This window comes from Protopterus annectens, chromosome 9.part0 (assembly GCF_019279795.1).
Source record: "Protopterus annectens isolate FY-2018-M chromosome 9.part0, PAN1.0, whole genome shotgun sequence".
NCBI classification, from domain to species: Eukaryota; Metazoa; Chordata; order Ceratodontiformes; family Protopteridae; genus Protopterus; species Protopterus annectens.
The window spans coordinates 1,276,879,662-1,276,903,901 of record NC_056743.1 but is presented as its reverse complement, the minus strand read 5'-3'; the positions used below and the strand labels follow the sequence as shown (position 1 = coordinate 1,276,903,901).

Here is a 24,240-nt window from a genome sequence, read left to right as displayed (position 1 = left end):
CTACTTTGGATATTTGCTTGCTTTTTATACACTACCACTGGTGGATATTTTAAGAATTGTAGAGGACTGGGTTATTTCCTTTGAAGATCTTCAGTATCTTTGAAAACTGAATAGATTAGGTAGTGTTAAGGTCAGCTTATTGAAGCTTTGTCTTTCCAAGACTGAGAATATAGCTGCACATGAAGTTGTGAATTCTTGGGCATGGTGCACAGTTTGTGTTTTTAGATGACTTGTTTCTAAAGCACCAAGTAGCCAACATTGTGCAAATCTTCATGTTTCCAGCAAAGGACTGTTTTCCAGGATGCGACTAGCCATTTCTTGTGAGGATTTAGTTATGACCATTCATACCTTGGTTTCTGCTCATTTGGCCTGCTGTAGTGCTGTGTACCTTGAACTTTTCACTCTTAGTTTTTCTACAATTCCACAACTGGGATGCTAACTAGTACTGATGTATCCATCCCATTTTGAGCAAATTAGTAGTTGTCTTGCAGACTCTAGATTTTCCTTGTTGCCTGTATTTGCTCTTTTACCAGACTAGATTTTAAATTGTGTGAGGCTGTTATATTCAGTGGTGGTGTTGCCCCTGCTAACTAACCAGCCTTTTGTAGCTTTCTAAGGTACTACCCCCAGTCTTCAAGATACACCTGCAACTTTCAAGGAGTTCTAGTTTTCTTAGCAGGCAACTTTCTTGCTGAAGTTATCACTTATGAAATTATTGGATGCTCTTTTGTGTCATTAAGAGTGCCCTGAAGCCCCCCCCCATTTTTTTTACCAGTTAAAAGTAGCCAACTAAATTTATGTCTCTTTATATTTGTATATGATTTTATTGTTAAAGTACCTATTTTTACTTTTTCAGTGGGTGGTTGGGTAATTTACCTATCCCTTTAACTTTTAATAATCATAGAAACTTGTTTTTCTAAATTTCTGGTTATAATACTTTTCCAGATCTTACCAAAATGTCAGACTAAGTTCACAGTATTCATGAACTCTTGTTGTCATATGGACTGACATGTATCAGAAGTGAGTGGTAACTCAGTTCTTGTGCTTGGGTATTATCTTTGTCGTGTTTCACTGTTTCAGTAATAACTCCTTGAGATTTCCTGCTGTGAAAGCCCTTGGTCAGCCCGAATGCCAGAGACTTCAGTCCCCTCCTTTTGGCCCAGCAAGTATCCTCCCCTCTGTCAGCGTATAAGGGTCATCAGCTAGTACATATTTTCAGTTCTTTCTTGCCTTTGAAGCCTGATTGTACCTTTGCAGTGTTCAGTCCAAAGTCAGAACTTTGATCAGCAAAGGTTAGTACCCCTTTGGGGAAAGATTTTGTCTTTCTTTGTGAGAATTGTATTAGATGTCATTTGCTAAGTCTGTTTATCTAGTGTATGGGAAATCCCTCATTGAGGCTTCCACATGCTTGTCTTTTTTTGCCTGGGCCCGGAACATGATATGCCAAAGAGTAAATATTTTAATTCAGTAACTGTCAAGCATAGGGCTGAGTCCCTGGAAAAAAAATTTAGAGAAGGAAAGGGAGCATCTGGGGTTTTCATGCAGTATGGTGTCAGTCGGTCAAGCTGACTCAGGTTTTTCTCATAGAAGGAAGCATCTGAAGTTACAAAGGGTGCTGGAAATCATTCATGGCAAAGGACTCCGGGCATCAGATTGGTCCCGGTAGTGTGCAAGCCATGGTTTCTGAATCCTGTTCCATTCCTGTCTTAGTAGAAGGGTGGTGTCTCCAGAGCTTCAGAGGAGTCTTCCTCTGACTGACTGCAGGCTGCGCCTAGACTTTCTAAACACAGACCTTTAGCCACTTTTACATCAGTATTAGAGGTTGTAGATATTTCTGACTCTTCCCTGCAGCCTAACCCCCAACCACTTCCCCCCAAGAAGCTAGACCATTTTGATAAGGTTTTGAATTCCCATAAACATGTATTGAAGAACCTGATTGTGGACTTTAGGTGGTTTCCTCAGGTCCCTAGGGAGCAAAAGGCAGCTCCTCTAGAAATCCTTTGTCTGATGAGAAAGTGGTTAGAAACCCTGGTTAGACTTTGCAAGAACATCAGCACTTCTGCTACCCAGGCCAAATTGTCAACTTCATTTGGTCAGATTTCTGGAAACCCTCCTGGACCAAATGAAAGAAAACAAGAGGATGGAAGTCTCCAGAAGTAATTGTTAGAACTCTTATCCCCTGCTCCCAGGTGGTGAAGCACTCCTTGCATTTTGGCTTTAATGTTTAACGATGCAGCAACGTCATGGTTGGTTATTGGAATGTGTGCCTGGTTAAGAGTGCAGTCTCATTCACTGCATGTAAAATCAGAAATTCTGGAGGCATCTTTTGACAAGGACTTTTTGGACTCAAGGCCCAAGCTATTTTTTTTTTAAATTAGTGGGCAAGATTAAGTCCATTCAGACTGTCAAGGACTTTCAGCAGAGTACAGTCTTCAAGGTTTAGTAGAAATTACCTTGCCAAGCCCTGATCCTTTCCTGCCTCGCAGGCCAGGCAGAGAGTGAGAGGAAGATTGGGACAGATAGACAACACAAACAGATTACAGGCTAACCAGGGACCAAGGCCTAGTGGACCAGAGCATATCTCAGGTGGGTCCCCTCGCTGTCCCCACCCCACCCCCCCTTCCTTAGGTTCCACTCTTAACTCCCTTTCCATAAAGTTTAGAAAGAAGACTTTCCCTTTTCTTGGACAGTTGGATGGACATTAATCAGTCAGTGAGTTCTTCAAATCATAAGATGAGGCTACAAGTTTCAGTTTACTTCTCCAGTTCCAAAGTATATCCCATCCATCCATCCATCCATCTAAAAAGGACAGCTGAAGGACGCACATGTTCAAGTCAGAATTCTTTACAGGGTTACTTATGACCAGTCTCCCTAGGGATAAAGGAAAATGTTGCCACTCAAGGCAGTTCTTAGTATTGGAAAAAAAGGATCTTGGAGACCTGTCCTGGATTTCTCAAAGCTAAACAAGTTTTTGATAGTCCCCATATTCAGAATTCTCATAATCTAGAATGTCATGCCAGTGCTTTCCCTTCAAGCATTCATGGTCACCGTACTTCTCAAAGATGCCTACCCCTAAATCTCTGTGACGAAGCTGCACAGGGAGGTACCTCCATTTCAGGGCAGGTGGGAAATGCTTCCATTTCTGTCCTTTGGCTTATCTGCTGCTTCCAGGGTATTCACAAAATGTCTGGTTCCAGTATTTGCACATTGCAGGATAAAGGGGCATGTAAATCTATCCCATCTAGATGATTGCCTAATAAAAGTTCCATCTGTGGAGGAGCTGCAAGCTTCCCTCAGTATGACCATGACAGCACTTTCAACCAGGGTTTTTCTCTGAACCAAAAACAGTCTAATTCCTTCTTAGGCAACCAGTATTCTTAGGGACCTTGCTAGACATAGAAAAACAAATGGCCTTCCTTTCCCAAGATAAGATGCTTTTCCTAGCTACATATTTCCAAAATCTTTGCCAGAAGGTATTTGTGGCAGCCAGGTAGATCCTCAGGGCTCTGGGATTCGTGTCATCTTGAATCCTGATTGCCCTCGCCAAAGGCACATGAGGAAAATATAACTGTACTTAGCAAGTGCCTATGCTGACACCTTACAGTATTTAAGTTTCAAAATAAATCTTCTCCCATGCTTGAAAAAGAGCAGTCTTGGTGAATAGAAGCCAGTGTTTACGTAAGAAATAATGCAGAAACAGAGTATATGGGATATAAAAATACACTGAATATTCCAAATCAAAGCTAATGAGAGACCAAGAATTTTCTAACATGATCCCACAGAAAGGACAAAACAGCCTGTTTTTGTACCTTAAGACATTCGATATAGTATGAGGTACACATGGTATGATAAAATTTTAACAAATAAGCATCTTTTGCAGCTAGTCATGCTGTTCACGTGAAGAGTGCATGTATGTGAAAATATCATTGTTTTATTAAATAAGGAAAGCTGAATCCAGTCACGTATTGAACTCTGTTTACCATCTCACATTCATGCTTGATGAACTTTTGTAGTTGAGAAAATTTCATTTGAATAGGTTATAGCTTAGTATCCTCTGACTTCTTTATTTTTTTTTTTTTTAGTATCCTCTAGTAGTAGTCCATATAGCTATTTCCTCCTTTAATTTAATAACACAGCTATAGAATTTGCCTAAACACCGAGGAAACTTATGCCAGCTGCTTTGCTGTCTGCTAAAATTACAGGAAAGGAATATAACATGTCATCTCTGGTTGCAGTTGAGTATTTTGAAGTAACGTCTCCAAGCATTCTGAATTATATTTGGAATTACAGAATATAAAACTATAATGTTTTTTCTGTTACACTTGTTTACAAATCAAAGGTGTCCCTATTCAGTTCCACTTAAGCAACTAGTTTATGACCACAGACTCCTCAGACATGACCTGGGGTGCACAATCATGAGTTTTCAAGTACAGGAACAGAGGGACACAGCTTTACATTGAATACATGTAAATCTGAAGGAAATAATGGCTGTTTACAGAGGCTTGATGGCATTCAAGCCATTGTCTAAATCAGGGATGCTTTTGATAAAGCTACCACAGTCAATGTGGTACATAAACAGGTGGGTACCCACTTTGTCTTTTAGCCATGCAACTCTTGAAAGCGGCACAAACTATGGAATTGCACATGATTGTACAATACATCCAAGTGGAGAACAACAAAATGGCAGACCACCTCAGCAGATCTGCTTTAGACCTCCACAAGTGGATGCTAAAAAGTTGATTTTCAGGAAGATCAGGTTGGTGGGTGTGCTATACACAGATCTTTCTGCCTGTGAACAAAGCAGGCAGCTTGCAATGTACTGCACAAGGGCCAAAGACTGCCAGACCTGTAGGGCTGACACATTCTCCTTCCCATGGATAGCTTTAGTTCTGTTCACCTTCCCTCCCATAACCCTGGTCCCCAAGTTACTAATCAGTGTCAAGGCTGTAGGGCTGAAGGGGATCTTGATAGCATTATTTTGGCCAAGGCAGCATTGGTTCCTCTGTTGCTGAATATGAACCCGTGAGTACCAATGCTGCTCAAACAGGAGGTGGACTTCTTGGCTGCGAACAAAGGAAATGCAGCACATTCTAACCTGATCATCCTGAAGTTGGCAGCTTCGTGATCCTTCAGGATCAGTTACTCAAGAATGTCGTATCGGTTTTAAAAGAGATGAGAAAGGCCAGAACTTGAAATTATTGCATCTGAAAATAGTAGAGATTTACTGTTTGGTGGTAGAACAAAGGTCATCAACCTTTACTTGTAAATCTAAAAATAAAAGTAAATATCCTCTCTAAGCACAAAACTGTCAGTGAAAAGCAAGAAAAGTAAGAGCACTGACAGTACCACAGCTGGGAAATTTATTACAAAAATAAAGAAATATCAAAATAAAAATTACAATGAGTAAATCCTTGCAAAACAGTGGTGAGCGCTTTCAGGGATTTACCCCTTCACCAGACAACAGTTAAAAATCCCATAATTCATTTAGTACTGGAGATTAGTCACATGATTCAAAATTTCAGTTGTACCCAATAAGGACATAGCAATTAGTACATCAGTACATATTAGCACAGTTATGCAAATAAATAGACCATACACTAAAGGAACTATAGCTAAAGTAAATAAAAAAATGTATACGTATATAATCTTGCATGGTATTAAACTCTATATAATGAAAACCTGATAATCCTAGCGACAACACTATAAATATATAAAAAATACATATATATATATATATATATATATATATATATATATATATATATATATATAAGAAATATATATATATAAGAAATACATATATATAAGAAATATATGCAATTCTAGTACATCCAGCTTATATAGATACATACATGAAAAATAAAATATAGAATATAAAATGCTAATATATATATAGAAGTAAATAATCAAACAATCTAAAATGCAATCTAAAAAATATAAAAAATTGAAGAAATTCAGTCATAGCAGTAATCTCTACGCTGATTGTACCACATCAAATGTTGTCTTCTAAGCCTACTGTGTAGTATGCCACAGCTTCTACATAGGTAAGACCAATAGACGCCTGAAGGACAAGATCCTCTAACATTATAGGGATATTAGGAACTGCAAGGAGAATAGTGCTGTTGCTATGCACAACATGGATACAGGACCAGAACATATCTTTAAATTTCTGGTTTTACAAATATTGTCTGAGAAATTAAGGTGGGGTAATTTAGCTAATGACACAGAAGCTGCTGAGCAGAGATGGATTATTAGAATCAGTGCAGACAAGCCCCCAGAGTTGATTCAAATGGTGTTAGTTAAACCTTTTTTAAAAGCTCGACCATTGAAACATTGATTCTCTTGAATGGTTATACATTTTTCGAATTTAATATATTACAATACATTTTTATATTTTTTATATTGTATTTTATATTGTCTTATTATTTACTTGTATATTAGCATTTTATAGTCTATATTTTATTTTTCATGTATCTATATAAGCTGAATGTACTAGAATTATATATATGTATTGCTTATATATATATATATATATATATATATATATATATATATATATATATATATATATATATATATATAGTGTTGTCGCTAGGATTATCAGGATGTCCTTCAAGGATGCATCTGCAGTCCTAACAAATGGGTTGTCCTGGCCTCAGGCAGCCCTTCGGTCGGCCGGATTCCAAAGTCTGGGTCTGGCCTCGGCTGGTGTCGCACTTCACCCGACGTCATAGCTGCAGTTCTTCGGGTATAAAGGCATCAGCCGACGCCATTTTCCTCAGTCTTTCTTGCCGCGTGGCGCCCGAAGCAGAAGCTGTTCGCAAGTGCCGGTCGGTCAGATCCAGAGATTACTACTACCGAAGACTTCTAAAAAGCTAAGTACCCCGTTGGGGACTCTTTCTTGCCTCAGCCGATGTCAGAAAAAGTGAATAACTGTTTAACTTGTGGAAAACAAATACCTCATAAAGACTTCCACTCTTACTGCCTACCTTGTTTAGGCCCAGACCACGACATAGCAGCTTGTTTAGCCTGTGCTTCCTTCAACCGACGAACGCTTAGACGTCTGTTGGAGTTTGCAGAGGAGTTTTTCGGCTCCGCTTTTGCTTATATCATGCCGTCGGAGACTCCGACTTCACATTTAGCTAAAAAGCATAAGGAAAAGGACTGACACTCGCGGTCCGCGGTTTCGGCCGAAACCGCGGTTAAGCCAACCGCGAGTGTCTCGGTTTCGGCTGAAACAGAGTCTGCGGTTCTTCCTTCGGCCGAAAGCATGCCTCCTACTACCGAGGCCTCTTCCAGCTTGGCTGAATCTGCTACTGAAATTCCACCTGCTCTTACAGTTTCTCAGGATTTATCAGATACTATTCCCCTAGATGTATCTACTCCTGCACGTGGAGCTGCTAGGCCACCTGCATCCATATCAATTAAGGCCTTTGCCAGGGCTAAAGCAGCTAAATCTTCCAAGGCCGTGCCTACTAAAGCCCCCTCTCACAGGCCTAGCTCTAGTACTCAAATGCTTAGTCTAGCAGAGGATCTCATTTCTTTGATCAGGGGATCCCAGTCTCACCCTGATAGGGCCCCTCAACCCCCTCCAGAGAAGAGACCTAGAGCAGAACCCCCTGAGCCAGTTTCTACTGATTACTCCTCAGATGAATCAGAAAATACAAATCCTCCTGAGGGCCCTTATTCTCCTTATGAGGACTCTGATGCAGAGGACTCCATTCCTTCTGCCTCTCCTCCTGAGGAATTTTCTTTTGGGGAAACCTTGCATGCTATGAGGGAACAATTTCAATGGCAGGGCCAGGATTTCTCAGACTCAAGGAAAAGGCTTAGGACTTTTTTGCATTTGCCACAGCATAGGCCTTTAGCCATTCCTCCAGTACTTACAGTTGTGGATGATGCATTTAATGATGCTTGTACTGCTCCTGATTCACTCCCTCCGGCCCCTGCTAAGCCCGACAGATACTACAGGGTTCGGACACACATAATCACTTGTATAAGGCTCCTTTGCAGATCCTGAAACTATTTCACAGGGCCCCAAGGCTGTAGCAGCTACCTCTGCTAAAACCCACTCCCTCTGAAAGGGAATCTAGGGCCTTGGAGATGGGGTAAAAAGTTTATACTTCTGCTACTCTTTCGGCTAGGGCCTTAAACTGTCAATTCCACATGATTCAGTATCAGGAATTTAAGTTAGATCAGTTAACTAAAAAGCTGTCCTCACCTGAACCTTTAGACAGAAAGTCACTTCAGGAAATGGTACATAACATACAGCAGGTCAGTAATCATTCCTTAAAATGCGGCTATGATGCACTGGAGGCCTCCTTTAGATCAGCTATGACTGGTACAGTGATCAGAAGGCATGCATGGTTAAAAGAGCAGTCCTTACCAGACCATGTAAAATCAAAGCTCCTAGATGCTGCCATGGATAAACGCAATTTGTTTGGCTCTCCTGCACAGCAAGTGCTGAAGAAGGTGGAAGAGAAAGCAAAATCTGTCCAGACAGTCAAGGATTTCTTACAGGTCCAGCCTCCAAGGTTTAGTAGGAACTGGCCTTCCAAGAATTGGTCCTTTCCAGACACCAACAGAGCACAGAGAGGCAGGAATAGGCACAAGAGGCAGAGGTCAATCCAGAGGTGCCTACAGGGGCGTCAGTGGCAGCCTAACAACCAGCGGTACTGCTGCAGACCCAGCCACTACCACTTCCACAGGACAATCACAGTGACTTGGCTCTGAAGCCGCCTACCAGGGAACAACTAGAAGCACCCTTAGGCGGAAAGCTAGCCTTATTTTCAGTAAACTGGCATTGCATTACAGGAGACAAATGGATTTTACAGACAATAGACAAAGGTTACAGGTTTCACTTCCATACTCTACCAAGGAAGAGAGGAATGCCAAACCTACCTCCAAATCAAAAGGCAAACGCTCTAAAACAAATAGACAACTTAAAAAGGATGAGAGCTATAGAAAAGGTACCATCTATGGAACAAGGGCAAGGATTTTACTCCAGACTTTTCCTGGTGCCAAGGAAGGAAAATCAATGGAGACCTATTCTAGACCTGTCCGCTCTGAACACATACCTCATTGTCCCAAAATTCAAAATGCTGACTCTACAGCAGCTTCTTCCCATGCTGGGCAAGGAGTCTTGGCTGGTAACTCTAGATCTCAAGGAGGCATACCTGCACGTCCCCATACGACCAAATTGCAGAAGATACCTCAGATTTCTTGCAGGATCAGAGCATTATCAATTCTCAGCATTGCCTTTTGGCTTATCTACTGCGCCCAGAGTATTCATGAAATGCCTGGCATCAGTAATTGCTCATTGCAGGCTTCAGGGAATTCAAATTTACCCTTACCTGGACGATTGCCTGTTACAAGCGGACAACAAAACCAAATTAACAAAAGACTTGAAAAGGGTCATTCATCTACTGCAAGCCTTGGGATACTCAGTCAATATAAAAAAGTCAAGACTGTTGCCATCCCAAAGGATAACCTTCTTGGGTGCAGAACTGGACACATCAAATCAAATGGCATCCCTCACAGCAGAAAAACAAAAGCACCTTCCACTCTACTTCATGGCATTAACAACGCAGAGCCAGCTTACAGCAAGGAAAGTCCTGCAAGCCCTGGGTTACGTGGCATCCTGCATAATATTGATCCCACATGCCAGGCTGCATATGAGGAAATTGCAATGGTACCTCAGGAATTTATGGTCTCAGCACAAGCACAGCCTAGAAACCCAAATTCCAATAATTCCATGCCTGAAGAAAGAATTCCGATGGTGGGCTCAGGCCTGTCAATTGAACAAAGGACTGCCCTTCCACAGCCCTCAACCAAGCCAGACTATCACCACAGACGCCTCAGACCTCGGTTGGGGCACACATGCTGGACAAGTGCATACAAGGCTTATGGACTCAAGTCCAGCTAAACCTACACATAAACCAAAATGAGATGCTGGCAGTAAAACTGGCAATTCAAGCATTCAGACCGTTTCTACAACAGGGGCAATTGCTGATAAGGACGGACAACACCACAGTTATGTGGTATATCAACAAACAGGGAGGCACACATTCATATCCTCTATGCCGGATGGCAATGGATCTCTGGAATGTGGCCCTAAGCCTAAACATACAGCTCAAGGCAATATTTGTGCCAGGAAAAGAAAACATACTAGCAGACATCTTAAGCAGGACTACCACGGATGCCCACGAATGGATGCTGCATCCAGACATCTTCAAATCCATCACAAGGAAATGGGGACTACCAGAGATAGACTTATTCGCATCCCCACACAATCACCAATTGAAAAAATTCTGCACAAGGACATACCACCCACTTGCTTGGAAGGTGGACTCCCTATCTTTCAGTTGGAAAAACCTGACAGCATATGCATTCCCACCTCTTCCTTTGATGCACAAGGTGCTATTGAAGATCAAAGAAGACCACCCAAGGATCATCCTGATAGCTCCAGACTGGCCGAGACAGCACTGGTACCCACTACTGAGGAGTATGTCTCGGGAACTCGCATGGCCTCTACCCCTGGTTCCTTTACTGCTAACACAGAACAACTTCAAAACCCTGCATCCGAACCTGAAAACACTGCAGCTAGCTGCTTGGAGCATTGCATAAGACAAAATAACCCAGATTTATCTCAAAGGGTTAAAGATATTATCTTGGAAGCCCGCAGACCCTCAACAAGGAAAACTTACTCAGCGAAATGGAAAAGATTTCTCTTTTGGAGTGCAGCAAAAGGGCAAAATGTAGCACTGGTAAACATAGCTAACATCCTGGAATACTTAGCAGAGCTTTTCCACAATGGCCTGTCTTACTCTTCCATTAAGATTCATGCATCAGCTATTTCAGCAGAATACAACATGGATCCTTCAGTCTTCTCTCATCCTCTACTCAGGCAGTTTCTGAGAGGAATCAAAAATGTAAAGCCACCAAGGAAGCCACCATTGCCTACATGGGACTTTAACTTTGTGCTAGAAAAGTTGACACTTCCCCCTTTTGAACCAGCAGCAACAACAGAATTACAGTACTTGTCATGGAAAACTGCTTTCCTGCTTGCAATCACTTCAGCAAGAAGGGTTTCTGAACTACAGGCATTAATGTCAGTGCAACCCTTCCTTATCTTCCATCAGGATAGAGTGTCCATGAGAACTAATCCTACCTTTATGCCAAAGGTGGTCTCCAGGGTATCTTTAAACCAAGCAATCCACCTACCTACATTCTTCCCCAACCCACAGAACAGGGGAGAAAGACTGCTGCATACCTGGGATGTGCATAGACAATTGCGCTACTACCTGGACAGAACCAAGAACAATAGAAAAACTGACCAGCTTCTGGTAGCATATGCCACAGGAATGGAAGGAAAAGCAATTTCAAAACAGACAATCTCTAAATGGATAGGAAATTGCATTAGGTTTTGTTATTCTTATCATGGAAAGGCAACTCCAGAAAATATCAGACCTCACTCCACAAGGGCTACAGCCACTACTACAGCTTTTCTACGAGGAGTGGCTACAAAAGACATTTTAGAGGCTGCTACTTGGAGCTCCGTGCATACATTTGCCAAGCATTATAATCTACCCTTATACTCCAGATCCCGAGCAGGTTTTGCCACTGCTGTGTTGCAAGGGATCTTAACTACACCATAATCTTGTTAGGACCTCCTCCCCAGTTTGGCTATGGTATTCTACCCATTTGTTAGGACTGCAGATGCATCCTTGAAGGACATAGTACAGTTTTGTACCTACCATAAATGTAGATGTCCGAGAGGTATGCATCTGTAGTCAGGATTACCCACCCTCCTTCCCTCTGTGGTACTCCTAGGGTATTTGCCCATCTTGTAGCTAGCTGGGGGAATCTATTATGGTGTATTTGTTTGTATATATGTACATACATGTTTATTTCTATTTGCTCTCTGTTTGGAAACATTTGCATTTATCCAAATTTAGCCTTCCTAGAGGGCATCTGGCATCTGGGGCAAGAAACACTGAGGAAAATGGCGTCGGCTGATGCCTTTATACCCGAAGAACTGCAGCTATGACGTCGGGTGAAGTGCGACACCAGCCGAGGCCAGACCCAGACTTTGGAATCCGGCCGACCGAAGGGCTGCCTGAGGCCAGGACAACCCATTTGTTAGGACTGCAGATGCATACCTCTCGGACATCTACATTTATGGTAGGTACAAAACTGTACTTTTTCATTTTACACCATACAAGGTTATATACGTATACATTTTTTATTTACTTTAGCTATAGTTCCTTTAGTGTATGGTCTGTTTATTTGCATAACTGTGCTAATATGTACTGATGCACTAATTGCTATGTCCTTATTGGGTACAGCTGAAATTTTGAAACATCCTGTGACTAATCTCCAGTATTTAATGAATTATGGGATTTTTGTCTAATGAAGGGGTTAGATCCCTGAAAGCACTCACTACTGTTTTGTAAGGATTCATTCATTGTAATTTTTGTTTTGTTTTTTCTTTATTTTTGTAATAAATTTCCCAGCTGTGGTACTGTCAGTGCTCTTACTTTTGTTGCTTTACTTGTAAATCTACCTTTTGTACTAACCTACTTGGGAGAACTTCTCTCGAAAGAGGTTTTATTCCTCCACCAAAATCCATTCCTCCACTATCTCAGCCTGCCTACCTACGTAGCTGCCTTTGTTTTCACAACCCTGTGATGAAGCAGTTTGTTAAATCATCATCTACCTTAGGCCTCCCAGGAGAGCTCTTCTTCGTGTTTCACTGTTGCAGTCCTAACATATGCGTTATATGGCTCCCGATAGCCCACAGTTGGCCCGAATACCAGAGTCCTTGGTATATGACGTCGGCTGTAAAATGATGCCAGAACGTCCGGTATAAAGGGAGGTGGCTGATACCATTTCCTCAGTCTTTCTTGCCACGGAGCCCGAAGCAGATACAATTTGCACTAGTGCCGGTCAGCCGTTTACCTTTTTGCATTCCGACTACGAAGTTGAAGATGCCATCAGATAAGTACCCCGTTAGGGACCCTCTTTTCTTCCTTTAACTTCAACTACCCAAACATTGACTGGGAAAACTACTCAAGCCCAAACACCCTCGCCCAACGGTTCCTTGAATTTATAAACTCTAACGCGATGGAACAACTGGTCACCACTCCCACAAGAGGGAACAACATATTGGACCTGGTCATCACCAACATGGGGACTCTGCTCTACACCAGAGGTAAACCCCTCATTGGTAAGATCAGAACATAAACAAATTTCCCTGGACATCCATATCCCGTCCCAACCCCCAGCCAAGGAAATCACTAAAGAATTTCTCAAAAGCCAACTTTGCACTTCTCAAGACTGAGGTGGAATCCTTCAAAGCCCCTGGGCCAGAGGATAGTACAGCCCAATCCGCAGAATCCTTTACAAATGCATTCTATGAGCACCTGCAGGAATGCATGGATCGTACTATCCCAAATAAAACCAAGACTCACTCCTCCAAAAACAGGAGACCTGTCTGGTGGACCCCAGCCATAAATAAGCTATACAACAGAAGGAGGAAGCTACTACATGACAGAGCAAAATCCCAAAAAGGGAAGGCATCTCTGATCAGTATTAGCAAGAAACTTTGATCCCTCATAAAATCATCAAAGGCCAGTTTCGAAAGAAAAATTGCCCTAGACACTAAAGATAATCACAAGGCTTTCTTTAGTTATGTCAGGAATATGGGTGGAAACTCCCAGATATGCTCTGAATTGTTGCATAATGATACAAAATATACCGAACCTACAGACATAGCCAACATTCTGGCAGACAGATTCAGCGCAAACCCCCCCCTTCCCCCCAAAGGAGCAAATGCCTATCCCAACTGAATGTAACCTCCCTGACATCACAGATGCACAGGAGAAAGCTGCCCTCTCCAAAGCAAAAAACACAGCATCTATGGGACCAGAGGGTGTCCCAGGCTGTGTCGTACATGAGCTCCAAGAAGAACTGAACCCTCACATAAGTCAACTGTTCAAACTTAGCCTTACTACAGGATATGTACCCAAAGAATGACGTACAGCTGCAGTGGTCCCACTCCACAAAGGTGGTGCCACAACGGACCCCGGGAACTATCGCTCCATAAGCCTGACTAGTCTGGTCTGTAAAGCTATGGAGTGTATTATCATGGAACTCATAAACAAAGACATTGGGAGCCTCCAGACACTGGACCCTACCCAATTCGGCTTTAAGGGCATATCTTGCCTCCTAAACCTAGTTGATTTCTTTGAAACAGTTACCGAAGCCATAGATGAGGGCAAGGTAGTCCACAAAGCCTGCCTGGACCTCACAAAAGCCTTCGACACAATACCCCACTCGGGCATCATAAATAAGCTTACCAGCTTAAATATCAACCGCTATATCACAAGATGGGTTGCAAACTGGCTCAGGTATAGAACCCACATGGTCAGAATTTGCCCCTATATGTGCGGATTTATTTATGGCCTATGTTGAAAAACATATTATCTATGATTGCTAAAACAATGTCTTTATTGAATATATTGACATCTGGAGACATTATCTGGACGATTGTTGGATGGTGTGGAAGGGAGAGAAATACCAACGTATGGATTTTATATCCTATTTGAACAACAATACATGGGGTTTACAGTTTACTGTACATTATGATTTAAATACCATCACCTTCTTGGATGTACGAATAAACAGATTTACCTGATCATACATTAGGTACTGCAGTATTCAGGAAGTACCCCCAGTACAACACCATTCTCCATGCCTCCAGCTTCCACCCACCACATATTGCACGCAATATTCCAAAATCACAATTTATTCGAATGAAGTGTATCTGTTCTCAGGACTCTTCTTTCCAGCAAGAAAAGTGGCATTTGACCAGCAGATTCAAATCCCGGGGCTATAGAATGGGAGATGTGTTTAAGGCCAGCAATTATGTCAATTCATTGGACAGGCAGGAACTTCTGACCTACAAGGATCACACAGTCAACGTACCACAACCCATTAGATTTGTAACCACCTATGCCAGGAACTCGGGCACTTTGATTCAAAGTGTGCATAGACACTGGAATATTCTGCAATGTGATTATGATGTGGCCAGTATTATTCCAGAAAGATGTTTATTTTTTTTTCGCAAAGGGAAAAACCTAAGTTCCTGTTTTAATCACTACAAACGCAGTAATATGAATAATGATTCACAATTTTTTCAGACCACACTGACTGGGGAACCACTGAGGGGTTGTTTTCCTTGTGGTCACTGTACCAATTGTCAATAAGTATGCAAGTCAAAACAATTCTCCAGCAGAAACTGTGCTGTGGTCTATGATCTTCATTTTTTTGCTAATTGCAGTAGTGATTGGCTGGTATATTTGGCTACATGTAATTGCGGCTCCTTTTATGTTGGACAAACCTCTCGTCCACTAAGATTACGTATATCTGAACACATTAGTAGTATTAAGAATAAAAGGGTCCATAATGCACTTTTTAAACATCACCTGGTACATACAACTGCCAAATTTTCTTTTATGGTTATAGACATTATAAGAGGGAATCGATCCAATAAGACAGGTTGGCATTCCATTTTAAATGCTAAAGAAAAGAAGTGGATTGTCAGACTAGGTGGATTATTTCCACCTGGCCATAATGAACAGTTTTAGGCAAGAACCAATGAGCTTTGAGAGGGGTATATTTAAACAACAATGATTGATTTATTGCTTTACACTGAAGAAGGCTGTGACATTGTCCAGCCGAAACCGGTCTGTTTTTGTTGTTTGTTCAATAATAAAGTTTTGCAGGTCACAGTATGCTGGCTCCATCGTTTTGCTTTGTTTGACTCATTGGTTTGAGCCGTGCATTTGCCTTCGTGCAGGAGGTTCTTTTTGGATGTCAGAATCGCAGGTGCCATGTCTGAATTCAAACCAGTTACAAGTGACGTCCCACAGGGCTCAGTTCTGGGACCTCTCTTGTTCAGTATATACTTCTCTGAGGTTCAGGCTAACACGGGGGGATTATGGCTGACAAAGTTCGCAGATGACTGCAAACTGGGGGCCATAATCAACTCTCCAGCTGACACAAGCATCCTCCAAAAGGGTCTCACAAAGACGGATGCTTGGTGCTAGAACCACGGCCTCAAGCTAAATGCTAAAAAGTGCATAGTCATCCCCTTTGGGAAAAACAAGGTGCCAACAAATTACCACATAGGTGGTAATCCATTAAGTACGGAAGAAGTAATTAGAGATTTGGGGACCAACGTAGATAGTAATCTCTCATTTGATAATCACATTGCCAAAGTGGTTAGAAAGACCTTCTATGTAGCCCACCTTATCACGAAAGGGTTCGCATCTAGATCAAGAGAGGTCATTGTGCCCCTCTACTCGTCACTCATCAGGCCCATAATTGAATACAGTGCCTCTTTTGGGATGTACCTTACCCGACACCTGCAGCAACTGGAGAGACCCCAAAAGTACCTTACCAAGAGGATCATGGGCTACAAACAGATGTCCTATGCAGCTCGATTAAAGAAACTCCAGCTCTACTCAGTTGCTTACCGCCTACTCAGAGGCAATCTATGCCTGACGTACAAAGCCATGTCAAACCCAGAATTAATGGACATGCTCCACCTCAAAAAATCCAAGTCCCTTAGAACTACACGCTCCAGGAACTTAAACCTCAGCACAAAAATAAATAGGACATGCTGGAGGGACAGATTCATTTCCCAGAGGCTCCCCTCACTCTGGAATAGAATCCCAATTCATGTTAGACATAGCCCCTCGCTGACCCTCTTCAAGCGAAATCTGGACGCGTGAATGGGAAATCACAAATTCACCCCTGGGATCTCTTCTGTGTCCCTGCTATACAGAGGCACAGTAAACTAATCTTAAAGGGTACCTTCTGTGACCTACTTTACAGAGGCACAGTAGCTAATCTAATAGGAAGGCGGAAGCCAAATACACTCTGGCTAGGCTTATAAATGCCCTAGGGCAGATAGTCCAGTATCTACCTATGAACCTATAACAAATGTCAGATAAAGTCAATAAATGTCTTGCCTGTGGAAAACCGATTCTGCACTGTGATTTTCATTCCTACTGTATAACTTGTTTGGACCTTGAGCACGACATCCCTAACTGTGATCTCTGTGCTTCCTTCAACCCGCGTACCATACACCGTAGAGCTAAGATTTTATGTAAGCATTTCGGAGTTTGGCCTAAGTTCATCAGTATGTCGTCTTCTGGTCTCCCGACTTCGGATATACCTAGGAAACGCAGGGACAAGGACCGCGACAGGCCTAGGATTAAAGCTGCTGACGACACACCGGTGAAATTGGTCATTGGCCCAGCAGTAGCTAGTGAGGCGCTTTTACAGCCCATACAGCCCGCAGATTTTCAGCTGCAGTCCTCTGCCGAGACTTTTAGGGAGTCCTCCATGCCGCAGGCTGCTATTTTGTCTTCAGACCCTCCGCCTGTCGCCACCTCAGATGGGTCTGGAGCCGCTATGCAGGCACCGGCTTCTGACGCCTCTTCTCTTTGACATGAGACCATAGCCAGACCGACTACCTTAGCTCAGACTTCTGCAGTTGTTAGGTCTCCTGAGTCCCTCCAGATTACTAGCAAACTTTTCAGTTGCAAATCTACTCACAAGCGGGCGTTGCCCCCCCCCCCCCCCCTGTGCCTCAGTCCCAGTTGGTAAAGATGGCTGGTGATCTTCTTTCCCTTAAGGGCTCTCATTCCCCCCCCCCCCCTTCTAAGAGAGCTAGGGCATTGTCTCCTGATGTTTTGTTTGAATCAGATTCTGGGGTTTCCAGTGTTTTTGCTGGTGAGGAAGGAAATTGTCAACTTTTTTTCTGGCTTTGAGGATTCTGATGATGAGGGACTCTATCCCTTCTGCCTTCCCTCCAGAAGATTTTTCATTTGGGGATACTTCGAATACTCTTAGGGAGCACTTTAAATGGTTGAGTCAGGATTTTCCTCCGTCTAAGAAGAGGATCCGGGACTTTTTGGATTTGCCACAGCATAAACCTCTGGCTATACCTCCTGTTTTGGAAGTTGTGGATGATGTTTTCTTAGAAAATTGTTTAACTCCTAATTCTGTTCCTCCTGCTCCAAGAAAACCTGATAGGTATTTGTAGGGTTTCTGATTCTCATCAATTTCTTTTTAAAAATCCTACTGCTGATCCTGAGATTATTTCTCAAGGTCCCAAGGGTGTTAAGGCTACTATTGCTAGAAACCCTGTACCTTCGGATAATGAGTCTAGGGCCTTGGACAGGTGGGGTAAAAAGGTCTATACTTCTGCAGCTTTTGCCATTAGATCTGTGAATTGTCTTTTTCACATGCTTAAGTATCAGCAGCATACTTTGGAGACTATTAAGGCTAAGCTTGGGGATATTCCTTCCATGTCGGAGAACAAAGCCTTACAAGATTTACTAAATTCTGCCACTCTGGTTAATAAGCATTCACTTCATTGTGGTTTTGACACCTTGGAGGCTTCCTGCAGAGCAGCAGCCACTGGTTCCTTTATTAGAAGGCATGCTTGGCTTAGGGAGCAGCCTCTTTCTGAACCTGTAAAATCTAAATTGCTGAATGTTCCTTTGCACAAAGACAACCTTTTTGGTAACCAGGCTGAGGAGGTACTGAAAAAGTTGGAGGATAAGGCGAAATCTATGTAAGCTGTAAAAGATTTCCTTCAGGTTCAGCCTACTCAGTTTAGTAGGCATTATCTTTCCAAGCATTGGTCTTGCCCTAATCCTGGCAAGCAGGGTCGCTCTAGGCCTAGGGGTTTTAGATCTTCCAGAGGGCAGGCTTCTGCCCCTCAAAGGGCTGAAAAATGGCATCCTTAATCTGCTAAATTAGGAAGTTCTAAGCCAGCTTCCCAAAGCAAGCATTCTCAATGACTCCGGCCTTCTTGTGCCTACCTCTGCGGGCCCAGGGTTTCCTTTGGGGGGAAGGTTAGCAAGGTTTGCAGAGGTATGGTCTACCATCACAGATGACAAATGGGTAGTCAACATAGTAAACCAAGGTTACAAGTTTTATTTTCATGCCTTCCCTGTTCTGCAAGAGTACTCAGACATACCCAGAACTCTCAGGGCAGAGGTAGACGATCAAATTTCTTTTCTACTGACTGTGGGTGCTATAGAGCCAGTTCCTGCAAATCAGGCAGGCCTAGGTTTTTATTCAAGACTTTTTCTGGTACCCAAAAAGGGGGCCACCTGGCACCCTATTCTGCATCTGTCTGTTCTAAACACTTTTCTGGTGATTCCCAAATTCAAGATGCCAACAGTTACTGCCAATGCTGGACAAGGAGTCATGGCTGGTAACTTTGGATCTCAAGGAGGCTTATCTGCACATCCCAGTAAGGGAAAGTTGCAGGCAGTTTCTTCATTTCAGGGCTGGGGAGCAACACTTCCAATTCTCTGCGCTGCCCTTTGGCTTATCTGCTCCCAGAGTTTCACAAAGTGCCTGGTGGCAGCCATTGCTTTTTGCAGGCCGAGAAACATTCAAATTTATCCTTACCTGGCTGACTGTCTCATTCAAGCAAACTCCCCAGAACAGTTAAAGGATTTGAACTTCGTGAAGAACATTCTCACTTCCTTGGGTTACACTCATTGAAAAGAAGTCAAAGTTGGTTCCTACAAGGGAGAGTGTTTTCCTGGGAGCAAGTCTGAATACAGCCACCCAGATGGTATTCCTCCCTCAAGACAAACAACAAGATGTTTCGGCTTATTTCAAGAACTTGGCAAGCATGACCCAGCTCTCTGCAAGGCAATTCCTGCAGGCACTGGGGTTCATGGCTTCATGTATCCTGATGCTCCCTTATGCAAGGCTGTATATGAGAAAACTTCAATGGTATGTCAAGAACCTTTGGTGTCAACACACACAAGACTTAGACTTGATTCTTCCCCTTATTCCTTGTCTACAACTGGAGTTTCTCTGGTGGGCGGCAGCCTGTTCTCAGAACAAGGGTCTGCCTTTCTGCCCACCACCTGCCAGCCAGACTCTCACCACAGACACCTCAGATTATGCATGGGGGGCACATCTGGAAGGCAGGGGTGTACATGGGACATGGAGCACTCAACAGATTCATCTGCACATAAACTTAAAAGAACTGATGGCAGTGCAGCAGATCTTGCTGGCTTTCAAGGACCTACTCTACCCTGGGACTCTTCTGATCAGGACAGACAATACCACAGTCATGTGATACATCAGCAAGTGGGGGGGGGGACTCACTCTTGCCCTTTGTGCAGACACAGGATGAGACTATGGTCCTTAGCAGCTTCCATGGGCATACATCTCATAGGCCAGTATCTTCCAGGGAGGCTAAACTCCTTGGCGATTCAGTTGAGCAGACATGTTCTGGATCCTCACGAGTGGCAACTGAACAAGATCATTTTCCATCGCATCACTCAGCATTGGAGCACTTCTCAAGTGGATTTTTTCTCCTTTCACAGCAAACCATGAAGAGTGGACACTTTGTCCTTCCCATGGACACAACTCTCAATTTATGCCTTCCCTCCTCTGCCTCTTCTTCCCAGTGCTGCTAAAGATAAGGGAAGAAAAACCAAAGGCTATTCTTATAGCACCAGATGGCCCAGGCACCATTGGTATCCCCTTCTTTGCAGCCTTTCCCAAGCTCAGCCTTGGCATCTTCCCCTTGTACCAGATCTGTTGGTTCAGGAAGGGGAAAGTTTCTTCATCCTCATCTTCTAAAAATTTCGGGAAGTCAGATCAACTTTTTTCTGGCCTTTGCTCTTAATAACGTAGGGAACAGGTTAGCAGGCAGACCAATTCTGAATGGATCTCTAGCTGCATTTTCTCATAATGAGTTGCCCCTCCACAGCTGAACTCCCGCTACCAGAGCTACTGCTGCTACGGCTGCTGTCATTGGAGGAGTGCCCACCAGAGAAATACTGGATGCAGACACCTGGTCATCAGTCCACACCTTTACTTAATACTACAGCCTGTCATCCTCTTCCTCCAGAGCATCTTTAGGCCATCCTTACCTCCTCCAAGCTTCAAATCACCATCTTCCCATGTCTTCAGCCTCTTTATTTATTTATTTATTTATTTATTTATTTAAATTTGTTGACCGGGAGTGTCCGACTGGACGTGGATCCATTTTCAGCGGAGGCCCGGGGAGAAAAGCTCCACAGTAAAATAAACACAGTAGTTACATTGGATTACATAGTGATTAACAATTTAACATAGAAATGACTTGCAACATATTTACAGATGAAGAACATAGTACATCAGTAGACAACTAGAATCTTTATCTGTGAAGTACATAACAGGCATTAACAAATGTAACAATGAGAAGTTCCTGCTGTATAATAAGTACTAGGCTTATGAGCATCTGAACTTGCTATCATCAAGGTAGTTAGTGGATGTGAAAGAACGGTAGTAGTTGGATGGGGTGGATGATATTAGAGTGGGAGTTGCAAGGGCATAGCCAGCATGTTTTTTAGGTGTGCTTTTAATAAAATTCTGAAGTTGGTGCATGATGGTACGGAGGTAATTGTGGGTGGGAGCGAGTTCCATAATTTGGCTATGGCGCAAGAGAATAGTGCTTCACCAGCAGAGTTATTGGCTTTAGCGATCTGCAAGTGATTTTTGTTGCTGGATCTTAGTGGTCTGGTGGTGCGATAGGGTTGGAGTAGATTCTGGAGGGATGGGACATTTAGTGGATGGTTTACTAGTTTGTGGGCGAGTGAGAGTTGATACCACTGAAGGAGGTGAGGGAGTTCAAGCCAGCCCAGTTCAGCAAGTGAGAGACAGTGGTGACTACGGTAGGATGCCCCTGTGGCGAATTTGGCGATTTTGTTGTAGCAGGTCTCTAGCTTGTTTAGATCACATTGCCTTAGGTTGGTATATACTGGAGAGGCATAAAGTAGGGTGGAGATAAGGTGGGAATTTGCTATTGAAATCTTTGCTGCTTTGGTGAGAAATTGTTTATTTCTGTATAATGCTCCTAGTTTTTTGTGGACTTTTTTTATGGTCATGGATATGTGAATGTCAAATTTTAGTTTATTGTCTATGTCCACTCCTAGCAATTTGGTGTGTTCAGTTGGGTATATAGTGGTGTTGTCTTTTGGTGTGATGTTAAAGTGAGAGTTGTTTTGAGTATGTTTGGTGGAGTTAAGGAGTTATTACCACAACAGTGAAACAATTTGAACATAGTACAGTTGTCTGCTTACCACAAGTCTAGTTGTTAGTTCAGCTATGTACTAGGGTAGACATTCCTGTTCTCTTTTTTTCCCTTTTTGTAGCTCCCCTCCCCTTATAGTTTTCTCTTTTTGAGGACACCCAGACATTGCCTGCTGGAGACTGTAGGGTTGATTGGTACTCTTGGTCTAGGGCTTGGAATGGGTCTCCAAATCTGATGGGGAAGAGAGACCTGAAAATGTGGTGCTGGCTGACTATGTGTCTACCCTGATGTCCAAGGGGAGAGTTTCCACAGTGCCAAGAGGAGGGAGATTAAAAGTCCCTGTTGTTCGAGCTTGCCAAGGGCTTCCACAGCAAGAAAACCCAAGGAGTTATTACTCCCAACAGTGAAGCTACTCTTAACTCTACATTTAAGGTAAGTAGAGACAACTGTGCTATTTTGATATCAAAAATCAATGAAATCTATATTTGAATACTATTTTAATTGTTTGGCGGTAAAATAATGGTAGAAAAATTGTGCTAGGGATATTCTGCTTGTAAATGATGAGACTAAAACTGTAAACCTCTACCATTGTTCTGCTAAATGAAATCCCCAGGTTGTTAGGTTTGGGAGAGATGTAAAATAAGAATTCCAGTAGTATATAGTCATGTTGTGGATACAGGTGATCAGTATTAAGACTTGTGGATTGACATTGAAGTTTTTGTTTTGCGGAGAAGGCTGCTAGGATTTTTGCATCATTCTAAGAAGATAAATTGTGTCATCATTTATTTGAACCTCATTTTGTTTGTTTTAGCAAATGGTTCCCATAGAGAAGTTACCGAAGTATGCCCAAGCAGCATTTGATGGATTCAAATCTCTTAACCGAATCCAGAGCAGGCTGTTCAGAGCTGCCTTGGAAACTGACCAAAACCTGCTGCTATGTGCTCCAACTGTAAGTACTACATGCAAGCATTCATTTTACAGAGATTGCTTGACTAGGACTTCAAAATATTTTGCCAAACCCGTTAATTGGGTGTTATGTATATCTGTAGACTGTGCACTTATGTGGGTTTTATTGTGATTTTCTCTAGGGTGCTGGAAAGACCAACGTTGCTCTAATGTGCATGCTAAGAGAGATTGGGAAACACATTAACATGGATGGTACAATCAATGTGGATGAGTTTAAAATGATTTACATTGCCCCCATGAGGTCTCTAGTGCAGGAGATGGTGGGCAGCTTTGGAAAGGTAAGTGGATCTCTATGGTAGTTGCTTTGCAAACTTAGCTGCTGAGTCCATGATTTATTTGCTTTTGCTCATCCTGGTGGTTATAGCGCTTCCATCTTCCTGGCATTGTCGATACTGGGTAGATGATGGTCTGCCATCATGCATCCAGTGTTGCACACAAAAAAGTTGTTGAATGCATTCACAGCTCTTTAGAAACAAAGGTGAGATTGAAAATGACTGGCATTCAGCTATAACTCTTAAAAGGTAATGTAGCACAGAGTAATTTCTATGTCATTTTTGGAGTAAAGAGGAAGAACGTCTGCAGTATCCACTTTCTCTGTGTGGCTTTCATGGCACTATCTTCCTTAACTGCTATCCTCTTTTTCTGTGTTGTCAGATATTTTATGATTATTTTTTAGTAATAGTGCAATAGTGTTTGTAATAATTTGAATTTGTTTTCTTTCTCGGATTCTCTGCATCGGACATACGACTACCTCCTTTGGTAGATTAGTCCTAGATTAGTCACCATGAACAGCTTTGAGTTTGCTCAGTCATGGCCGTCTTTGTGTATGATTTGTGTGCTCACCCCCCCCCCCATTTATTAACCATGGGCAAGGTCTTCTTTTTGTTATGCATTTATTCTTAATAAGCAGCTGTATAGTGTTTTACTGTACTTTTATGCATGATGTACATGATGCAACTGAGTAGCTGTTGGAGCTCTTGGGTAAGACCTTTGGGAGAGATCTGTCAGTAGACCTTTTGTACATTTAACATACTTTCTCTGAGCAGTTTAGGGGAGTGGTCATGCAGCGCATCCTATGCTCATTGTGCATGCCATCATATCTGCCTGCGGGGACTTGCCACATCTCTTGAATTTCTTTTGCCTGT

The 24,240-nt window shown here is 42.6% G+C and overlaps 1 protein-coding gene across 2 annotated transcripts in view; it reads left to right on the top strand.

Annotated features, from left to right (window-relative positions):
* The window catches only part of SNRNP200 (small nuclear ribonucleoprotein U5 subunit 200), a 1,344,735-nt gene that overhangs the window by 225,188 nt on the left and 1,095,307 nt on the right, over positions 1 to 24,240 (top strand). For both annotated transcript variants that reach the window (XM_044084204.1, XM_044084205.1), the window contains 2 exons: positions 22,941 to 23,078; positions 23,218 to 23,373. In XM_044084204.1, the coding sequence (XP_043940139.1) occupies positions 22,941 to 23,078; positions 23,218 to 23,373 (294 nt within the window). The remainder of the gene's footprint in view (positions 1 to 22,940; positions 23,079 to 23,217; positions 23,374 to 24,240) is intronic.